Raw genomic sequence first — 21,949 nt, 5'->3', positions numbered from 1 at the left:
CATAAAGTTTTCATGTCCTGTAGGCAACCAAATTACTTCAATTACAGTTCTTTAAGAGACATAGAGGAAAGTTAATTCTATTAAAAGAGCATTATTGTCTGCTTTCTTTATTTCTGAAGGTTCACAATAGTATACAAGGTAAAGCTTCTTCTGGTCACCCATCATCTTCCAAACCATCTTTTCCATCCACATTCACTTTCCCTCATTCTCTAGGCTATTTCCCTTCTCTTCAGTGTTTCTAGTGTACAATCTAGAATTCTAGAATTCTTTATTGCATAAAGAATCCTAGAATCTTGTCAGTAACTCTTTTCGTAAGAAATAATTCCCTGAACTGAAATCTGAATTTCTGCTGTTTACAATGCTCCCACTGAAGTAGCCATATGTTCTTTATAAAGTCTTCAGATTTTCAAAGTTAAATAATAGGGTTATTGCCTTTATGGCTATGCTATGCCTCTTTCAAAATTTTATTTTTATAGAACTATTTAATAGTTTCTTCTTTTGAGGATCCCTGGCTGGCTCAGTCAGTAGAGCATCCAACTCTTGATCTTGGGGTTGTAAGTTTGGGCCCCAATTGAGTGTAGAGATTAGTTTAAAAAAATAAAAATTTTTAAAAATTTAAAAACGTAAAAACGTTTCTTCTTTTTAAGGCCACAGATATGGGTTCTTATCTTACTAATGGTTTTTCTCTGGAACCTAAATCCTGGGCAATTTCACCTTCCAGGTTATTCAGCCTATGTGAAATATTAACCTTCTCAATTCTAGTCACCCTCATAAGTCTTCCTCTTCCATAACCAGCTCCCACACTTACATCCTGGGTCCTATCATTCCATCTGAAATTTTAGGGCTGAAAATCTCATCTGATCATTATATCCTCTACTTCCTGATTACTCTTCCTAAACCTGTTTTCCAGCATAATAAGAAAAAATATAATCCCAGATTCTCAATACTTCCTGCTTCCCGCCCCCCCAATCAAACAGCTTCTTTATACTTTTCCCGCTAATAATCCCAGATCTAATGATCCAACATCTCAATTCCACTGTCAGTCAGCACTTTGAATTATTTTATGTCCAATTTTTTAGAGATAAATTTGGGTTCTAATTATGTGCCACACATTGTGGTGACTACTTTGCATGTATTAACACATTTATTTATCAGACCAACTCTGTAGAATAAATACAAGTATCTGTGTCATTATCCGTCATAATGACCTTACCAGTCTTCGAAACTGGGTTACTATAACCCTTTGTATTTTCCAGGCTGCTGCTAGTCATGCTGTTGAGGCCATTAAAAATGTTGGTTTATCACCTTAGCTGGGCAGTCCAGGGTCCTGCACACATCTTTTTCCCATTCCTGGCACTGCTTTTCTACAACAATTCTCAAATCTCCCAGCTGCTCCCTTGAACTTTGTTCACTCTGCCAATGTTCCCGTATCCTTTGAATAGAAAATAACTGCCATTTGTAACAAACTCCCTTAAACCTCTTTTCCACCTGCAAATGTGCCTGTATCCACAACCACACTCTTTGTTGTCACCATGTGTCTGAAGGAAAAAACAAAAACAAACCTCTGTGTTTCCAACAGTAAATGTTCTTGGTCATTTCTATTCTTAGCTCCTCCCAGTCACCATTCCATTGAAGCCTTCTCTGTCCTTCCTTCCATTTCTTTCCTTCCCCTACTTATTCTTAGCTCTTGTCACACACATGCAAACATGCATTTATGTATGTACACATACATGCGTTATCACTTCCGACTAATTTTGAGCTCCTCAAGAGCAGGAGAAACATGTCTGTTTCATCTCCAGAACCCATCACAAGGTGTAGGAAACATGGGCTGAAACGTCAGTATTCTAAATAATCACAGTAATGGTTATAACTGATCGTGTGAGCAGGATCTCTAACATTTGCGTCAGTATAATTGGGTTGTTGCCTACTATATTACAGAACAGATTATACTTTCAAGGGTAGTAAAAAAAGAAACAGTAAGACATTTGGCATTAAACCACAAGTTGTCTTCTTTCTGTACGTTTCTGTAAAAGAAGTGCCTCCACCAACCCCCCCACCCCGTCCCCATCCAAAATCCAGAATCTCTAGGCATAATTTTTACAACAGTGCTTCATGGTTGATTCAAGCAGATGTTTTTAGAAAATCCTGCATTAAACCAATGTTTCTCAAATGGGGGTATGTGGAACCCCATAGTGACATGCCAGGGAGCATGCAACACCACCAAATAAACAGTTGCAACCTCATTGGATCTACTTGAAGGTATGGAGAGAGTAGTTACCTAAAGTGTTATATCTGACATTTGGAGCAAACATGTATTGAGTGGTGGAGAGGTGACAAATGGACTAAAATATTGGAGACATGAGTCTAAATCATGCCTAAGTGTATAATTTTGAGAAAATCATTTTAGCTCTTGAGACCATGTTTTATCATCAGGAAAATGAAGTAGATGATCTCTTAAGTCCCTTCCAAACCTGCCATTTTATGATCAGGACTGGATTTGTACAAGAGGATCAGGAAAGCAGAAGGAATGCATAGAGAATGACCAAGAGAGGGAGAGAGTCCAGGGAGAAGGAGGAGGGGTGCAGTTAAGGAGGTTTCAGGGGTTAGGGCCAGCAGGTGAAAGCAGAGGTATCATTGTAGTTAGAGAAGACTCATCACTGCACAGTGTGTTGTGAACTTGAGCAGACCTGCCCTTTATTGAGTCAGTGTTTGTTGAGAATGTGCTGTGTGCTGTCCTGGATTGGGGTTGGAAGGGAAGATAAGAATATAAGTTTTTTTGTTTTGGGGTGTGTGTGTGTGTGTGTGTGTGTGTGTGTGTGTGTGTGTTTACCCCTGCATTCCCTTACTCTAAATACACCTCAAGCAGCGAATTCTATAGATTTTGCCTTCTTCCCGCGCCCCACCCCCTGCTTCCATTTTACTGCCCAAACTCTGGTTCAAGGCATCCTTATTATTCACAGGAATCTCCATAATGGCTGCATAACTGATTTATCTAATTTACTGTCACTTATACTGCTACCAAATTCATCTTCTAGCACCTATTATAAAGTAAGTTCCAGAAAAGTAGACCTTCCATCTTTCTTATTCAACACATCAAAAATATTTTTTTTTTATTACAAGCCACACAATCTGACTGGGGCTAACTTAAGTAGAAGCTAAGTTTATTGGAAGGATTTTGGATAGTTCCAAAATTAAATGTAATACTGAAAATCTAACACAGAAAAATGAGAGGGAAGCAAGTAAGATGAACTAAATCAGAGGGTAAAACTGGCTAATTCCACTGTCTTTGAAGATTTGTTTAGGAAGCTGGTCTATCTACTCCCCTGCCATGCACACTATGAACAATCTCTAATGGTCCCTGTGTCACTCCATCATAATTAAAAGAGCTGGTTGGAAGCATAGCATTGACCAAGCCCATACTTAGAGTCCCCTAAAAGCTATACTCTTTCATATCTAATCTCCACATCATTCATGTCTGCATGATGGCCATTCCTCTTCTTCTTTTAATCATAATCAAGCTTGGATAGTCTGCAGTATATGGACCAAATTATAAAGCTGACCAGGAATAATAAATTATCTGTCTGTACTTCAATGTAGAGAGAAGAAATAAAAGGGAAACTAATCAAAATATACAAATTCATACAAGTTATAAAGAAGAAGAAAAATCCGTAGCGGCTCTCAATTGCATACTCAATATATTTCTTATCCTTTAGTACAACTCCTGTCTTATCTGTCTCTGTCCATAAAATAATCCCTTAAAGTAGGACCTCCTGCTTCTCTTCAGCTGTGCCCCATACTCTCTCACTTCCATGATTTTAGTCCTACCACTTCTCTGGCTGGGAATGCCCTGCCCTTTACCTCCTCTTGTATAAATGCTTTTCCACTTTCAAGGGCAGATCAAAGCCACCTTTTTTCATGAATTTATCCTTAATACTCCCCACAGGAAGCCAGCCCCTTTTGCAGATTCTCTTAACTTGAACTTTGCAGCTCTCCTCTAATATAGCTTACATGGTATTTTGTGATCTGCATAGCTTATTTTCTGTCATTTTTGGGGTCCTCTATGTTGAAAAATCCCCATTGCCATTATCCTGTCATTGTTGCTGTTGTTGTTGTTGTTGGTGGTGGTGGTGGTGGTGGTGGTGTGTGTGTGTGTGTGTGTTTTAATTCTAGTGACAATGAGTGATCTTTAACTTTTAGGTTGCTGGAGAAAAATATAAAATAAATTTAAATCAGTATATGATACAGAGTAGATACTCATTTTATATCAGAAGTGGTAGAGCAATTGTAGAGAAACTACTTAAAACATTTTAATGTATGGTTCATTCTTATAATTTTGATTCATTTAGTGATCATGGGTCTAATTTTAAAATTAATAGTGATTAATGTACAAAAAGCCGAAAGAAAATGAAAATCAGTCAACCCCAGTTCACTTACTGGCTTTTGGATATTGTTAGCCTTTATATCTATTATTCTGGGCCATGAAGTCCTCATAGTTTATCAAAGGATGGGATAATTCCGTTTTACTCTGGGAAGGACCTTACATTTAAAGGAACACACACACACACACACACACACACACACACACACAACACAAGAACCAGAAAATGGCACTAAAAGCTAATACCAAGCAGGCTTATGGGAGCAAGACCCGGATTCCCCCTTCACTACATTTGGGGAAACTTGAATATTATACTATGCAATGGTTCTTGCTTGATTTCCTGCTGATCGTCAGGCTGGAAGGAATGTTTTAAATTAGGGGGAAGAAATCCAAATGAAAACCATAGAAAAATCAGTCCCAATATGAACCATACTCCATTACCCTGTATTTGACAAGTACCTTATACTGAACCTGAAGATAAACCACAAGTTACTGTTCTAACTCTCTGTCTTAAAGATGAATGCTTTTATGTGAACACTGATGTTGTCATATAAACATATTTATTTATGATCATATAAACATATGCATCTATGTATGTATGAGATAAAAATGTATACATAATATTTAATGTATAAGTTATATATATATTATATATATGTGTGTGTTTTATATATATATATATATATATAATCATGGTGTGGTGATTTAGTAATTTCTCTATCATATGGAAACAATAATCAATTCCTAAATTCCTAGTCATTTTTGGAAATTATCATAACCTTTGCTAAATCCTTTCTTTTCACTCAGAAATACTCAGCAGGCCAACTGTTTTACCAGGCCAAGTGTGTCTGAGAGATTTTGGGAGCTTTTCATTGCCAAGGTCAATTTGGCTCTGTTTTGTTCTCTTGGGCTATTAGAGTCTACTTTTATTATGGTTTTCCTGATTCCCTGGAACACATATGTTGTTATCTGGAAAATATCCAGACTTTATGAAAACAAGTTTGTTTGTTTGTTGCCTAAGAAATTGAATAAGAAAGTGACACTGCTTCACTAAAAAATCTGTTGTAAGGAGTTTTTTTTTAATTAAAAATCAGGTGACTTCAACAATTCTGATAACAGTTTTTCTGATAACATCTTACTGGCATGTGACAACATTTTACCCAGAAAGAACTGGTCACTCCTTGTGGAAACAGTTGGAAATGGGAAAAATAGAAAACAAACAAATAAAACACACAACTTTCTTGGTTTAACAAAGAATAAATGGGTTTATATGTATGAGTTATTTTCGCTAATATAAACTTAAAATAGAAAACATGAAGTTAGAGAAATACCAGGTTTTGGTAAAAACAGGTCTAAAGAAATGGTGGGCTAGATTGTTTATGCCAGATGGAGCACATGATTAATCAATTAGGAAATCAGTCCAAGTTCTAAAATATACTGACCTTGCTTTTTTGCCCCCTCTGGTCTTTTTGATTGTAATATAATTAACATAATGTTAGTCATGCCTTCTGTAGAATCACACATGGGACAAGATAACCCAATATATTTTAAAGTAATCACTTTTTTAAAAATATTTTATTTTTAAGTAATCTCTACACCCAATGGGTGTCTCAAATTCACAACCCCAACATCAAGAGTCACATGCTCCGTGGACCGAGCCAGCCAGGAGACCCTAGTAATCACTTTTAATCATTTTATCAGAAAGGCAAAAATTAGTCTTAAAAATTATGTGTTTTTTAAGTAATGATAATTCAACACTACAAACTTTAGGTAAAGCTACTCATTAATATTTCTCAAAAGTTAATACTGATTCAATTAAACAGCTATGTTTATCTCTGTCTTTAGTGCCAGTGCCCTATTAATGGAAGTTGTGGTATCACAACCACTTTCTCTGGTTGGCTCATAGAAGTGGTCAAGATACTACAACTGAGAGGTCTCTGAAAAACCACGTAGAATTATATTTGACTCCTGAGTGGTTTTCTCTACCACCAGCCATCATCTCTCTCTCCTTTGACCTTCCCGAGACATGTACAGCAGCTATTTCCAAAGTGTGCGTGAAATTGAACAATATTCCCTCACAGGTTGCTTAAAACTCTTTATAGATGTCCTTCAGTTGTATATGGAGTGTGATGGAGAGAGAGCTTCCCACTCTCCATCTCAAGCCTTCTACACTTAGAGAAAAAATCTAGTAACTGATCGGTGCCAAAATACTCAAAATTTCTGTTAAGTAAAAGTTTTCCCACTCACAGGATTGACAATGACATTTTCTTTCCTGGTCCCTTCCCAGCCAGCAAAGAATATAATACCGTCATATCTGAAACATTCATTATTCCTTGGCAGTTTTAGATTTGATAGGGAGAACATAGGTGAGGCTGAGTCAGGCATTAGGACAGTGGTACTTCATCCTGTAAGGACAGTGGATTTAATCCTGTAAGGCACTAGAGAACCATTTTTGAGCAGGAATCTTCCTTTGGGAAATGTATACTGGAAGCAATACGAAGCATGAATTTAAAAAGGAATGCATTTAATAATAATGGCCCCGAATTTAGAAGTCAAGAGTTCAGCATTTGGGGAATTTTTAAACTATTAAATAAAGTTGCAGTTAATATGGGATAGAGCCATCAAGTGAATAGCATTAAATTAGGTCAAGTACGTAACCTGGTCCAACATCATGTGTAGTAGAGGTCACGCTAGCATAGATATATCTGACCAGGAGCGTAGCACCATCTGGAAATGATAAAATAGGAATGAATCTGTTATCCACTAGGGTCTCTCTGGGTTCCAGGCTTCATGACAAGAAACAAATGACCAGCAGCAACTCTACCATTTTATATTTTTATATATGTTCCCACATTCACACACGTTTTAGATTATTTGGGGTTATATGATGGCAGAAAATTCTTCATTTATGCAATTTCAGTCATTTATCGTGCTATCACTGTTTTTGTAGTTAGGAAGTGGTTTGATATAATCGTAGCAAACCTTGATGTTGAGTAGAAGTGATAACTCTTTGGGGGCCTCTGAAATATGTTCTGTTTCCTCAGCTCTTGATTTTCCATAAATATATTCTTGATTTTCTTTCAAGTCTGCAACCTCCATATGAGCTGGGGGAGAGCAGGAGATCCAGCGGTCGGGTATTCACTCCTCTATCACAGTCTCAGGTTTTTTGTTTTTTGTTTTTGTTTTGTTTTTGTTTTTGTTCTTGTTTTTTTGCTTCTGTTGCTCAATATCCCCTGCCAGGCCTTCTCCACCTTTCTATCACTAGTGAAGAGCTTTATGGCTTCAAACAACCCTCCGGTGTGTGCATGTGCGTGCCTGCGCAAAATTTATATATAAATTTTGAATTTCTTTCAGCTTTCTCCTGTATTTATTTTAGCTTAGCCTTGAGTGGCTTTAGCTCTTCACTTTGAAAATAATGATTACTTTCTGTTTGGCATCTGGCATCTCGGGTTCTTATCAGCTTCCACACTGGATCCAACTTCTGGAAAATTTTAGATTTCCCTTACTTTTGTCTCTTCTGTCAGACTTTTGACTTTTCTCTTTCATGTAGCCCTTCTGACAAGCCAGATTAGCCCTCCTGACTTATATACTTTGCATGTTCCCCACATATCTCTATAAGTGCCACACACTTCTGTTTCCTTTAGTCCAAACAAAGGTCACATTCCATCTTTCTGGGAATATTTCAGCTATTAGATATTGAAATTAAATAAGACCAAAATGATTCCGTTATACTCCCAATTAGAGATAACTATTATTAATGTAAAAAGAAATGGAAATTTTTGTACTTTATGAAGGGTCCTTCAGGGAATAGGAACATAAAATTATAACTCAAAATATCCTCCAATCAAGAATTCTGAAGTATATATATATATATGTGTGTGTGTGTGTGTGTGTGTGTGTGTGTGTGTGTAAAGTCTTTTCCCCCTCCTATAGTCCTATAGTGATCTTTTTGTGATATTTTTGAGTATTATTAATGAGATATATGTTGGAGACAATTACCAATTTATATTTGATATATTTTGTAATGAACATTTTACCATTTATGTCATTGAGTATGGCAATATTTGGCAAGAGCTTAATTCCTGCCCTTTAAAACTGAAGTTCCTTTCAAAACAGGAAATCAATTTTTCTTTCATTAAACATATTAATCATAAAGATAAAAATCCATCAGATTATCCTTGAGACTTAAGGTTCTTATTGAACTTCTATGAAAATCATAAAAGCATTCACTGTGTTTCAGTGTAAATTATCAGTGTGAAATAATTTTCATTGCTGTAAGAAAGGTATTTCAACTGCTTCCCAAACTAAGTGAGTGAACAGTGAAACTCAACATCCTGTAGGACAAAGAAAGACCCAAAACGTCAGGAATCGTAACTTTCTGTAGAGCACAGAATGAAGCAGAAGGCGGTGATCAGAGGAATGTCTTAGTTACTGGGAATATGAAAGTTAGTTAACAATGCCAGTTCCTCACCCCTTATCTCAGGTGTTTTAGCTTTAGTTTTAGTTTTTGTTTTTCCTTTTCCCTATCCTGAGACTTACTACAAAACAAAAAGAACAGATTTATTCATATCTGGAGAGAGCATTGTTTGCAAAAGTCCTTTATGTAGAATTTCATGAAATTACTGAAGCAGTTGGACCCATAATGTCCATATGAATGTATGATAGCTTTAGTTGGTAAAGGTTTATTAAAATCCGTTGGGAGGATATTTTTTAAATAACTTCCCAGTTTCTCTTTTTCTGATCTACCCTATTTTGTGGCTTATTAAACCAATGGAAATAGTTTGTCGATTCATTCATTATTTTATCCATTTTTGTTATTTAACTGCCTATTATCAAGGAAAGTAAAATTTCCTTGATTTAGTATTCATCAATTTGAGAACTATTTATTGAATACATACCTCTTGCCATTAACTCTTTGAACATTAAGCTGTCACTGTATTTTCAAGAGAAGTTTGAAACTTTTGCATCTCTGACTTGGAATGTCCAAACTCAACACGAAATCACAAGTCAGAGCAAGAAATGGGTAAAGACCTGGAAAATATATGGTGGCAAGGATGGAATTGCTATTTCTTGATGGAACTAGTATAGCTTTGATTCTGGGATTTTCTGCCGGTTTCAGATTCATTCTTTCTTTCTTTCTTTCTTTCTTTCTTTCTTTCTTTCTTTCTTTCTTTCTTTCTTTCTTTCTTTCTTTCTTTCTTTCTTTCTTTCTTTCTTTCTTTCTTCTTTCTTTCTTCTTTCTTTGTTTCTTCTTTCTTTCTTTTTTCTTTCTTTCTTTTTTTCTCTCTTTCTTTTCCTGGTTTCAGTTTATTTCTTGATGGAACTAGTATAGCTTTGATTCTGGGATTTTCTGCTGGTTTCAGATTCTTTCTTTATTTCTTCCTTTCTCTTTCTTTCTTTCTTTCTTTCTTTCTTTCTTTCTTTCTTTCTTTCTTTCTTTCTTTCTCTTTCTGGTTTCACTTTACTTCTTGATGGAGCTAGTATAGCTCTGATTGTGGGATTTTCTGCTTGTTTCAGAATCACTTTTCTCAAAATCAGCTTGCCTACAAATCCCCTGCACTCTAAAGCAGTGTTTCTAACTTACTTCCCGTTGAAACACACAGAAGCAAGTGTTCATGTGTTTATCATACTCCTCATGCGATACAGACAAGAGAGCAGTGACTTATGTATAATTTATAATGCTCGCTATAAAGGCACACCTATTCCCCACTAGAGGCAGCATACTTGGTGGGGTACAGCGAGTGAGTGTAACTTTATTGTTGGTACAGGTTTGAATCAGCTCTAACATCCAGAGAGAAAATCCATTGCAAGCTACAACTTGAGATAGACTTTATTATTGATCCCAGCACACTTTAGACTTGTAATTCATTTGAGAACCATTCCCCTACAGCTAATATGAGAGAGTATATTAGTGTGTTTACGTGTGCGTGTGTGCATGCATGTACACTAAATTTTCACAGCAGCCTTTTTCCCCTTCCTGCCCCAGCATCAGGTCTGGTCAATATCTCTAATCAGATACAGCCTCAGGAATGTTGGCTTAACAACAACAAGAAGAAACAACGTTAAATTCAACAGTGAATTGTATTGTCAAAATGAGTCCATATTTTCTTGGAGTGTCTCTTCCTGCTTTTCTCTCTCTCCCTCCTTCACAGTCTCCAATTTGTGAGCAACCACCCTCTATCTCTCTTACTTTCTTTCATTTTTTTCCCTAGTCTAACAATGCTCCTTGGGGCATATTAAAATGACACTCTGGGCACTGAATGGGCTGTTTCAGCTTGATTTCCTGGTTTCAGTTTTGCCCTGATCACGTTATGCTGTCGCGCAGAGTAACTCTCTCACATAGTGAACAACATGCATTTCCAAGGAAGCTTCCTAGGGTTGGGGCTGATCTGGTATTCCTCCCCTCGTGTGTTCACTGGCCTTGCACTTCAGTTCCATTGTTTCTAAACACCCATAGCTCACCGGGTGTGGTAAGTCATGGGCCAGTGTGCTTGACCTATGCACCCTACATTTGTCAAAGTATCGCATATTTTAAATGTTGTATTTTATTTTCAGCACTTTTATTTATTTTTGAGACAGAGAGAGAGCATGAGTGGGGAAAGGACAGAGAGAGAGGGACAGAGGATCCAAAGCAGGCTCCACACTGACAGCAGCGTGCCCGTGTGGGGCTCAAACCCACGAACTGTGAGATCTTACCTAAGCTGAGATCAAGAGCGAGACGCTTAACTGACTGGGCCCCTAAATGTTGAATTTTAAAAGGGATTTGGAGAGGAGCAGCTGGGTGGCTCCGTCGGCCAACTTCAGCACAGGTCACGATCTCCCAGCACGTGGGTTCTAGCCCTGTATTGGGTTCTGGGCTGGAAGCTCAGAAGCTGGTGCTTACTTCAAATTCTACCTCCCCCTCTCTCTGCACGTCCTCTGCTCGCGCTCTCTCAAAACAAAATAAACATTTAAAAAAATTTTTAAATAAATAAATAAATTAATTTAATTAAATTAAAGGGATTAGGAGAAATCAGAACATAGAAATTTCAGAAGTCAAACATCAAATATGAGTTACCGGCTAAAATACAGATTCTGAGGTATATTGTGGCTGTTTTCTCTTAGATGATGCCTTCTTACTGTGTCCTCACTAGGTGCAAGTAGCAAGAGCTATTTTTATATTCATGAGGGTTCTGCCTTCATGAGCGCATCAGTCATGAGCCAATCACCTCCGGAAGACCCCACTTCCAAATATCATCCCATTTCAGCATGAAATTTGGGGGGACACATTCAGCCTATGGTGTGGCATGTATCCACCCTTACGGTGTCATACAGAATAATTTCACTGCTCTAAAAATCCCCTGCGCTTCTCTTATTTATGTCCTCTTTCCCCTCGTCCCCTGGCAACCAGTGATCATTTTTCTGTCTCCACAGTTTCACCTTTTCCAGAATATCATACAGTTAGAATGTGGCAATATGTAGCCTTTTCAGATTGACTTTGTTTTTTTTTTCTTTCATTTAATAATATGTATTTAAGGTGGTACTGAGAATATTCAGTTTATAAAAGAGAACAATTAATATTGTTCATTTAAAAAATTTTTAATGTTTTATTTATTTTTGAGAGCGAGAGAGAGACAGAGTATGAGTGGGGGAGGAACAGAGACAGAGGGAGACACAGAATCTGAAGCAGGCTCCAGGCTGTCAGCACAGAGCCCGACGCAGGGCTCGAACCCACAAACTGTGAGATCATGACCTGAGCTGAAGTCTGACACTTAATCGATGAGCCACCCAGGCACCCCAATATTGTTCCTTTTTTACAGAATTATATGAGAATTACATTACTTGTAATGATTAGCTAACTCCATGGGTGACACCCAAGAATAAATACATCGTTATTAAAATTTTAGGAGAACTTTTTTTAACTTCTCAAAGGGATTATAGAGCAGAATGCATTGAATTCAGAAGATTAATACACTACATCTTCCCTGAGTACTTGTTTCATTTGAATACCTGGAGGAAGTTTTTTTTTATATGAAGAAAGCATGGATATATTATGTAGTAGAATACAGAATTTTCATTAGAGAAAACAAGAGACTTAAGAGAAATGCTGAGCTTATGGAGAACTGCTTCTGGCTAGGAGCCTATTTAGACTTCCCTAGGGATGCAAGTTCATGTTCCTCTTGCATCAGAAATACTTCAGTGGAAAATTTGAGATGTGATTCAGGGGAATTCAATTTAAAACAAAATACATTTTGATGGCTGGAGAGTATCTTAGGTCGGGTTCCCAGGGAAGCAGACTCGGAGGCACAGATTCTCATGCACAAGGTTATTGGAAATTCTGTGAGCAGCACCCCCTGCGAAGTGGAGGAAACTGGACTGGGTAGGGGAACAGTTGGACTGAGATGCAGGTGCCGTAGGGGCCTCAGATGATGTCACGGGAGTTCTGGGGCTGCACCATCCCTTTCATAGATGTCCCAAACCGAGGCTTAGGGGCCGGGCCATTTTATCCCCAGAGCACCAGGCAGTGAATGGAGATGATCCTTGGAGGGTGTATAACTTTAGAGGGAAATTCCTGGGGCTGGACTCAGTTGTGAACTGTTGGGAAACTTCCCAGGAGCCGTGGGAATTAACACCTTGATCTGGCTGTTAGAACCTGGGAAGCACAAGACAAGAGTCCATGAAAGTCAATATAAGCCCACCAGCTTCCCTGTAAAGAAGGACCTAGGACAAGTGAGTTCTGACTACCTTTTGATATAAATAATTCTAGGGGCTCCTGGGTGGCGCAGTTGGTTAAGCGTCCGACTTCAGCCAGGTCACGATCTCGCGGTCCGTGAGTTCGAGCCCCGCGTCAGGCTCTGGGCTGATGGCTCAGAGCCTGGAGCCTGTTTCCGATTCTGTGTCTCCCTCTCTCTCTGCCCCTCCCCCGTTCATGCTCTGTCTCTCTCTGTCCCAAAAATAAATAAAAACGTTGAAAAAAAAATTAAAAAAAAATAAATAATTCTAGAATAATGGAATCACTGCCTCCACATAAAAGAGATAATTTTGTATTTATGTATCTAATATAAAGAAAAAAGTAACAGAGCACGCGCGCGCGCACGCACACACACACACACACACACACACACACACTGTTTTGAACAGGAGAGTAACAAATCATGAAGGGGGTAAAATTACTTCCTTAATGTTTTTTTTTCCAGAAAGGGTTAGTACCTTAGCTAAGTATTAGGTGTATAACTAAATCTGATTCTGAATTTTTATCATACACAGAGTTTATCCAAACTTCTCAACCTTCAGTGAGTTCATAAAGAGAAGAGTTCAGTGTATAAAATATTTTAGAAAAAAATAAAAGAAAGGATTGTCGCATTTTCTGAAATGTGAGATTAATGGAAAGAAAAAAAAATAAACTATCTGACCATGGTTAAATATTATAAGAGCTGTATTATATAAATATAATTATATATATAAAGGTATAGAAAATATATATAAAGGGATATATACACACACACACACATACATACACACATACATACATGAAGGTATAAAAATTTAAATCTAACTTACTTTCTCAGTTTGAGTTCAGGATGTTTACATTGAGCCCTACAACTGTATGTGCTGCTGTGACCTATTAGCCGTTAAATAAGAACATGGTAATAATGTCTCAAAGTCACGCTTTTACCCCAGTTAAATATGCTGGTTTCCATGAAAGGATCTCTGAAATATATGGCTTTCACTGCAGAGTTTGGGTGTAAATATATTCTAGATACATTACCACTACTGAGTGAGTGAGGAGGAAGAGGAACTTGCAAATTTAAGTTTAAATGAATTCACAGCACCGTGTTTATGCATCAAACAGATCATTCTTATATAATATTAAATAGAATTGGGGCGCCTGGGTGGCGCAGTCGGTTAAGCGTCCGACTTCAGCCAGGTCACGATCTCGCGGTCCGTGAGTTCGAGCCCCGCGTCAGGCTCTGGGCTGATGGCTCGGAGCCTGGAGCCTGTTTCCGATTCTGTGTCTCCCTCTCTCTCTGCCCCTCCCCCGTTCATGCTCTGTCTCTCTCTGTCCCAAAAATAAATAAAAACGTTGAAAAAAAAATTTTTTTTAAATAGAATATATAGCTTACATGTATATATTCTATATAAGATATATAATCTTATATGTAATTTAACTAATATATAAATAAAAGTTGTTTTAAAATGAATACAAAGCGATTCCTGAACTGATCTCCGCTATTACCTATTTTTTTCCCTTAATATACTGATGAGCCCATCAACAACTGTCACAGAGGCAATATGAAGTGTAAGGACCATTCCACTAATAATGGTCCAGCATGTTAGTGTAATTATGTATATTCTCTGACCACGGAAAACAGCAGCAAGTCAACATTCTTTGCTCATGCTTTAAGTTTTGGCTTAGAGTTGATTTAAACCTTTGCTACAGAATACTTTCATGTGTCAAAAATTTATTAAACTAGTATTATGTCTTTGGACACCCAAAATTTATGGGATTCAGTATCCTCATTTGTAAAATGGGTCAGTTGGATTTGAACCACATTATCTTCAAGTTTTTAAAAACTTTTGTGCCTCCAACTTGGGAAATTTGGCTTCTGACACCCTGGTCAGGGCTGAGTCACAGAAGTAGATGTCATCTATGGGTTTGTCACACTGCTCTTTGACCTTCGGTCCTGATGACAGCTCAAAGGTCATGTGCTGCCATATCTAAAGCACCAATGAAATCATAATGGATGACAAGATGAAATCCTGCACTGGCAGGAACCTTGAAGGTAATGTGGTTCAAATCCAGCTGAGTCATTTACTAGATGACAATCCCTTCACAAAACTCTAAAGTGATGAATTCAGCTTTCCAAAGTGCTTAATTTACTGTGTAAAATATCTTTACTCTCAGGGAAAACCTGACTTAGTGGTCAAATTTAAGATGTGCAAACCAAAATTTCTTCTTTAATTTCAATGTGTCATTTTTCATGACAATGATACCCTTTTTAACAATGTTGTTTCAAAAAAAAAAAAAGAATGTTGTTTCTGAGGTTAAGATGAGGCATATTCGCTAATAGCCTCTGGATGTTTTGTAGAGCTCATGTTATTCCTCACTGGAAATTAAATTACTTAAATTGTCAAAGTGTTTCATTTTTACCCAAGAATAAATGTATCCTATGATGTTTCAACACTAAACAGGGTGATGATTCTCCTAATACGAAAATGACTTGCTCTCTCTTTAGGTCCTGTGGCACCACAGCCATCACCTTGTGAAGCCGATCAATTTTCTTGTATCTACACACTCGAGTGTGTCCCTCTCTCAGGGAAATGTAATGGACAGGAAGATTGCGTAGATGGCTCTGATGAAATGGGCTGTTCTCTCAGCCCCCCTTCTCAGCGTTGTGGTGAAATGGAGTTCCACTGCTCGAGCGGTGAATGTATCCCATCCCTCCTGCTTTGTGACGGAGTGCCTGACTGTCACTTTAATGAAGATGAATCCAGCTGCTGTGAGTTATTTTCACTAACTCAGTGTGCCAGGGAAGAAATGCAGTTTAGAAATTATAAAGAGAGCTTGACAGGTGAAACAAACTTCTCTATAGTCTTACCATGACCCTAGCATCCATAACATAGTGGTTTGTATTGTATTACTAAACAAAGCATGTAGACCTTGCTTAGTATATCTGGAAACATCCTGTTTGTAGTCACTCTAATCTCTGTTAAACTTCTCTGACTTCCTTTTTTATTTACATCTGGGCCATTCATGTGGGGGAATGCTACTATGTGTTTGTTATCTTTTTTTGTGGTTGCCATGACCATCTTTCACCATGCAAAGTTGTTATAGTATGATTAACTTTATTTCCTGTACTCTTCATCCTCGTGGCTTATTTATTTTATAACTGGAAGCTTGTACCTCTTAATCCCCTTGACTTACTGTGCCCAACACCCAAACCCCCATGCCTCTGGCGGCCAGCAGTTTGTTCTCTGTGTTTATGAGTCTGTTTCTGTTTTTATTTGTTTTGTTTTTTGGATTCCACATATGAGTGAAATCATATGGTACGTGTCATTCTCCATCTGACTTAATTCACTTAGCATTAATACACTCTATGTGCATCCATATTGTCACAAATGGCAGGATTTCATTCTCTCTTATGGCTGCATAATATTCCATTGTGTATATATACATCTTCTTTATCCATTCATCTATTGATGGGCTTTTGGTTTGTTTCCATATATAATGGAAACATTGAAGCATTGTATATAATGCTTCAGTAAACATACGGTGCATGTATTTTTTTGAATTAGTGTTTTTGTTTTCTTTAGGTAAATACCCAGATGTCAAATTACCAGATCATATATATGATAGTTCTATTTTTAATTTTTTGATAAACCTCTGTACTGTTTCTTGGGAATTTTTTTGTGTTGTTGTGTTTCGTTTTATTTTTGTTTTATTGTGGCTGCACCATTTTACATTCTCACCAACAGTACTCAAGCATTCCTTTTTTTCTAAATCCTTAACAACACTTGTCATTTCTTGTCTTTTTTACACTAGACATTCTGACAGGTGTGAAGTGGTATCTCATTGTAGTTTTGATTTTTATTTCCTTGATGATGAGTAATGGTGAGCATCTTTTCATGTGTCTATTAGCCATCTGGATGACTTCTTTGGCAAAAATTTCTATTCAGGTCCTCTGCCCAATTTTAATCAGATTATTCGTGTGTGTGTATGTGTGTGTGTTGAGTTGTATATTTGGATATTAAGCGCTTATCAAGTATATTATTTGCAAATATCTTTTCCCATTAAATAGATTGCTTTTTAATTTTGTTGGTAGTATTCTTCTCTGTGCAATAGCTTTTTAGTTTCCTGTAGTCCTAATGAATAATTTTTGCTTTTGTTTCCCTTGCCTGGGGAAACAAATCCAGAAAAATATGCTAAGGCGAATGTCCAAAAGTTTCTGCCTATGTTTTCTTTTAGCTGTATGGTTTCAGGTCTTAAATTTAGGTCCTTCATCCATTTTGAGTTTATTTTTGTGTATGGTGTAAGAAAATGGTCCAGATTTATCCTTTTGCATGTTGCTGTCCCATCTTTCCGTGCCATTTATTTAAGAGAGTGTCTCTTCCCTATTGTGTACTCTTGTCTCCTTTGGCATGGACTAGTTGACTGTATATGCATGGGCTTACTGCTAAACTCCATTCTATTCCATTGATCTGTGTATCTGATTTTGTGCTGGTACCCTAATGTTTTGATTATTATAGCTTTGTAGTATAGTTTGAAATCTGGCATTGTGATACCTCCAGCTTTGTTCTTCATTCTCAAGATTGCTTTGGCAATTTGGAGTCTGTTGTGGTTCCATATAGATTTTAGCATTATTTGTTCTAGTCTTGTGAAAAATACTATTGGTATTTCGGTAGGGATTGCAGTGAATTTGTAGATTGCTTTAAGTATTTTGGACCTTTTAGCAATATTAATTCTTTCAATCCATGAACATGATATATCTTTCCATTTATTTGCATTGTCTTCAATTTCTTTCATCAATATCTCATAGTTTTCAGAGTACAGATCTTTCACCTCCTTGGTTAAATTTACTTTTAGATATATTTTTAAGTTGAATTTTATTTTAGGGAGAGAGAGAGAGCATGATCAGGGGTGAGAGGCAAGGGAGCAAAAGAGAGAATCTCAAGCAGACTCTATGCTCATCACAGAGCGTGATGCGGGGCTCCATCCCATGACCCTGGGATCATGACCTGAGCTGAAATCAAGAGGTGGACACTTAACCGACTGAGCCACGTAGGTGCCCCTTTAGGTATTTTTTGATGCAGCTGTAAATGGGACTTGATATCTTTTTAACAAATGTTTATGGAAATGGATTGTGGACATGTAGTTATTAATATTTATGAAGATGGTTCAAGTACAGGACTCTAGGCAAATATTCACTTTAATATATATAATTTATATATATTTATTTCACACACACATATGTATATACATATATGTACATATGTATACATATGTACATATATGTATATACATATGTGTGTGTGTTATACATACATATGTATATATATGTATATACATATATATATGTGTGTGTGTGTGTGTGTGTATTATATGGGGTATGTAGTTAGGGGTTGGACCTGGACCACTATGTAGGTAGATATAATGTCATTAAGAGTTCATGGAGGGATGGAAGGGCACCTGGGTGGCTCAGTCAGTTAAGTGTCCAACTCTTGGTTTTGGCTCAGGTCATGAGGTCATGGTTTATGAGTTCTAGCCCTGTGTTGGGCTCCATGCTTACAGTGCAGGACCTGCTTGGGATTCTTTCTCTCTCTCTCCATCTTTCTGCCCCCACCCCCAGTCTCTTAAAATAAATAAAGAAACTTAAAAATGTTCATAGAATGGGAGAACCTGGGTGGCTCAGTTGGCTGAGCGTCCAACTCTTGATTTTGGCTCACATCATGTTCTCATGGTTCGTGGGATCACGCCCCATGTCAGGCTCTGCATTGGCAGCATGGAGCCTGCTTGGGATTCTCTCCCTACCTCTCTCTCTGTCCCTCCTCTGTCCCCCCTCTCTCACAAAGCAAATAAACATTAAAAAAGAATAATTGTTACCAATTCAAAAAAAAGAGTCCATGGAATAGTAAATCCTAAGGTCATAGGCCTGAATCTCATTCTTGTCACCTATTACCTATGCAAACTTGGAAAAGTTATTAGAATCAGTCATCATTCATGTAATACCTACCTTATAGGGCTGTGAGGATTTGAGAGAATACATGAAATCCTCAGTCCTGCATTCAGTATTTTCTACTTTTATTATAACTATCGTATTTCATGTAGGGAAGGAACAGTATTGGTTATGAAGTAATTTCACAAATCATTAAGGCGATCATGAAAGCATAGTGAGTCACAGCACCACTAACATTTGATTATTTGTTTGTTTGGTTTTATATTATACTATATTATATGTTTTGGCATAGTTGGCAGTGACAGAACTACATAAACCACATGCTAATGGCCACTTTTTATTTTTAAGTAGTAAAAAGCAGCTTGAATTGTGAGTGTTAAGAGTGGATATTGAAAGAAATATAAGGCTATTTCACTGTCTTGTTTAGGTTGGACATCAGGAAGTAAAACTATCGGAAAAGGAGTACAGACAAATTCAAGAAAGAGGAGATAGCGTTTGGATATTTAAAGGTTTCAGTCTTTTTTTTTTTTTTTTTTTTTTAAATTTTTTTAACGTTTATTTATTTTTTTGGGACAGAGAGAGACAGAGCATGAACGGGGGAGGGGCAGAGAGAGAGGGAGACACAGAATCGGAAACAGGCTCCAGGCTCCGAGCCATCAGCCCAGAGCCCGACGCGGGGCTCGAACTCACGGACCGCGAGATCGTGACCTGGCTGAAGTCGGACGCTTAACCGACTGCGCCACCCAGGCGCCCCAAGGTTTCAGTCTTAAATAAGTGAACTTCTTTTCCTAGTTTAGGCCTAGAGATTGGTTTTCCATGTTCCTGTTATTTCCTGTGACATTCTTTCTGTAATAAAGCCAACCTGTCAAGTTTTATAATATTTTCTTAGAGAAAGGTAAACAAATGGAAGAGAATGAAGAAGAGAAAGCCTGCCAAATTATTTATCCCTATTCCCATCAGGGCTCTAATGTAATTTGGTTGATAGAAATCTTATTAAGTTCAATATAGTCATATGATATTTGACTTCAAATAAGAATGCTATTTAAATAGAAGCTTAGGAAAGTACAGTATCCTTATATTTTCAGACACTCGTTGCAAAATTGGCATTTGATGAGGTAGGAACATAGGAAGTTCTCTTCCTAAAGGGAAATAAGCCCATGCTAGGAATAGACTGGTATCATGAGAGTATTGCTTCTGTCCATCTCTGAAATATTTGATTAAGTTATGACTCTATAGAAAAAACTGTGTCAAAATCAACTACAGTAAAAAATGCTAGGGCAAATTTACAGAATAACAGCCTCTAATGATGACAGTTTACCAAACAATTAAAGGTATGTTTTTTGGTTTTTGGTTTTTGGTTTTTGTTTTGTTTTGTTTTATTCTGGGCTTACCTATTGATTTAGAAGGGTATGTTTTGTTTTGTTTTTTTAACTCACACTCATTTATTCATTCATAAACTCTCATTTACGTAATTTATGCCACATACTGTATTGGCCATTAATGATACAGATGGATGTGGTATTAGACCAACTCAGGTTGTAAATACAGTATATATTCCTGAAGGAGACTAGTAAGCGATAGTTGAAAATAAAATGTGATAAGTTCTGTGACAGAGATAAATGCAGAGATAAATGTTATTGAATACATAGGGTATTTCCTAACCGTGGTGCTGGGGAATCTGTAAATTTTAATAAGAAAAATGTTCACAGAGGCAAATTCGGAAAGACGGTTGTCATTAGGCAAGTGAGGTAGAGATGCTTGATCCCCCTAAAGAATGGTCCAGAAATAGGGATGCCAGGGTGGCTCAGTTGGTTAAACATCTGACTTCAGCTCAGGTCATGATCTCACAGTTTGTGACTTCGAGCCTCGCATAGGGCCCTGTGCTGTCAGCACAGAGCCTGCTTTGGACCCTCTGTCCCCCTCTCTTTCTCTCTGTCTCAAAAATAAATAAACATGAAAAAAAGTATTTAAAAAAAGAATGTTCCAGAAATAGAGAAAAAGTTGTTTGCCTGAAGCATATTTGGTATAACTAGTGTAGAGTTTATGGTGAGAAATGTAGAAATAAGTCTGGAGAGATGAGCAGGACCAGATCTTGAAGGGTCCCTCCTTGCCCATCATGCCCCTGCCAGCTGCGGTTCAGGTGGTACATGGAATACACTGGAGTGAAGGAGGGGGCTGGTTAGAAGGTATCACAACTGAAGTATAAAAGAATTGACTGGGTAACACAATGTGTAAAGATTTTGACTAGGCTTTAGAGACAATCAGGTGAAGAGGAAGAGTGTGTGATCAAGAGTTTCCAAGTTTCTGATTTGGGCAATAGGACAGCTAATGTGCCATTTCTCCTGAGCTGGGGAAAATGGGAGGAGAAGTACCTCTTAGTGGAAGATTGTGACTTCATTTTTAAATTTTTTTTTTTCAACGTTTATTTATTTTTGGGACAGAGAGAGACAGAGCATGAATGGGGGAGGGGCAGAGAGAGAGGGAGACACAGAATCGGAAACAGGCTCCAGGTTCTGAGCCATCAGCCCAGAGCCTGACGCGGGGCTCGAACTCCCGGACCGCGAGATCGTGACCTGGCTGAAATCAGACGCTTAACCGACTGCGCCACCCAGGCGCCCCTGTGACTTCATTTTTAAACATGTTGTGTTTGTGACATTTGTGGCACATATGCACAGAAATGTTCAGAATGTATTCAGGATGGATATGTGGAGCTCTGGAGAGAGAGAGGGGAAGGCATAGAAGACACATGGCCTTCAGTATACATACAAGGCTTGAAGCTGTGGGTATGGATGAGACAATATAGAGAGGAAGACATAAGGTGGCGGACAGTTTAGAAAAAGCAAACATTGAAAAACACTGAGATGTGGTCACAGACACAAGGCAGAAAAAAAAAAGAGAATAATAACCATAAATGAAA

General features: G+C 37.7%; 1 protein-coding gene across 2 annotated transcripts in view; it reads left to right on the top strand.

The window, feature by feature from the left end:
- MALRD1 (MAM and LDL receptor class A domain containing 1) overlaps window positions 1–21,949 on the top strand; it is a 784,828-nt gene that overhangs the window by 614,365 nt on the left and 148,514 nt on the right. For both annotated transcript variants that reach the window (XM_086714806.1, XM_086714807.1), the window contains one exon: window positions 15,595–15,858. In XM_086714806.1, the coding sequence (XP_086570932.1) occupies window positions 15,595–15,858 (264 nt within the window). The remainder of the gene's footprint in view (window positions 1–15,594; window positions 15,859–21,949) is intronic.

This window comes from Puma concolor, chromosome B4 (genome assembly GCF_028749965.1).
Source record: "Puma concolor isolate L17-30 chromosome B4, mPumCon1.1.hap2, whole genome shotgun sequence".
NCBI classification, from domain to species: Eukaryota; Metazoa; Chordata; class Mammalia; order Carnivora; family Felidae; genus Puma; species Puma concolor.
Note: the sequence above shows the minus strand (reverse complement) of the source record. Positions and strands in the feature narration are given on the sequence as shown.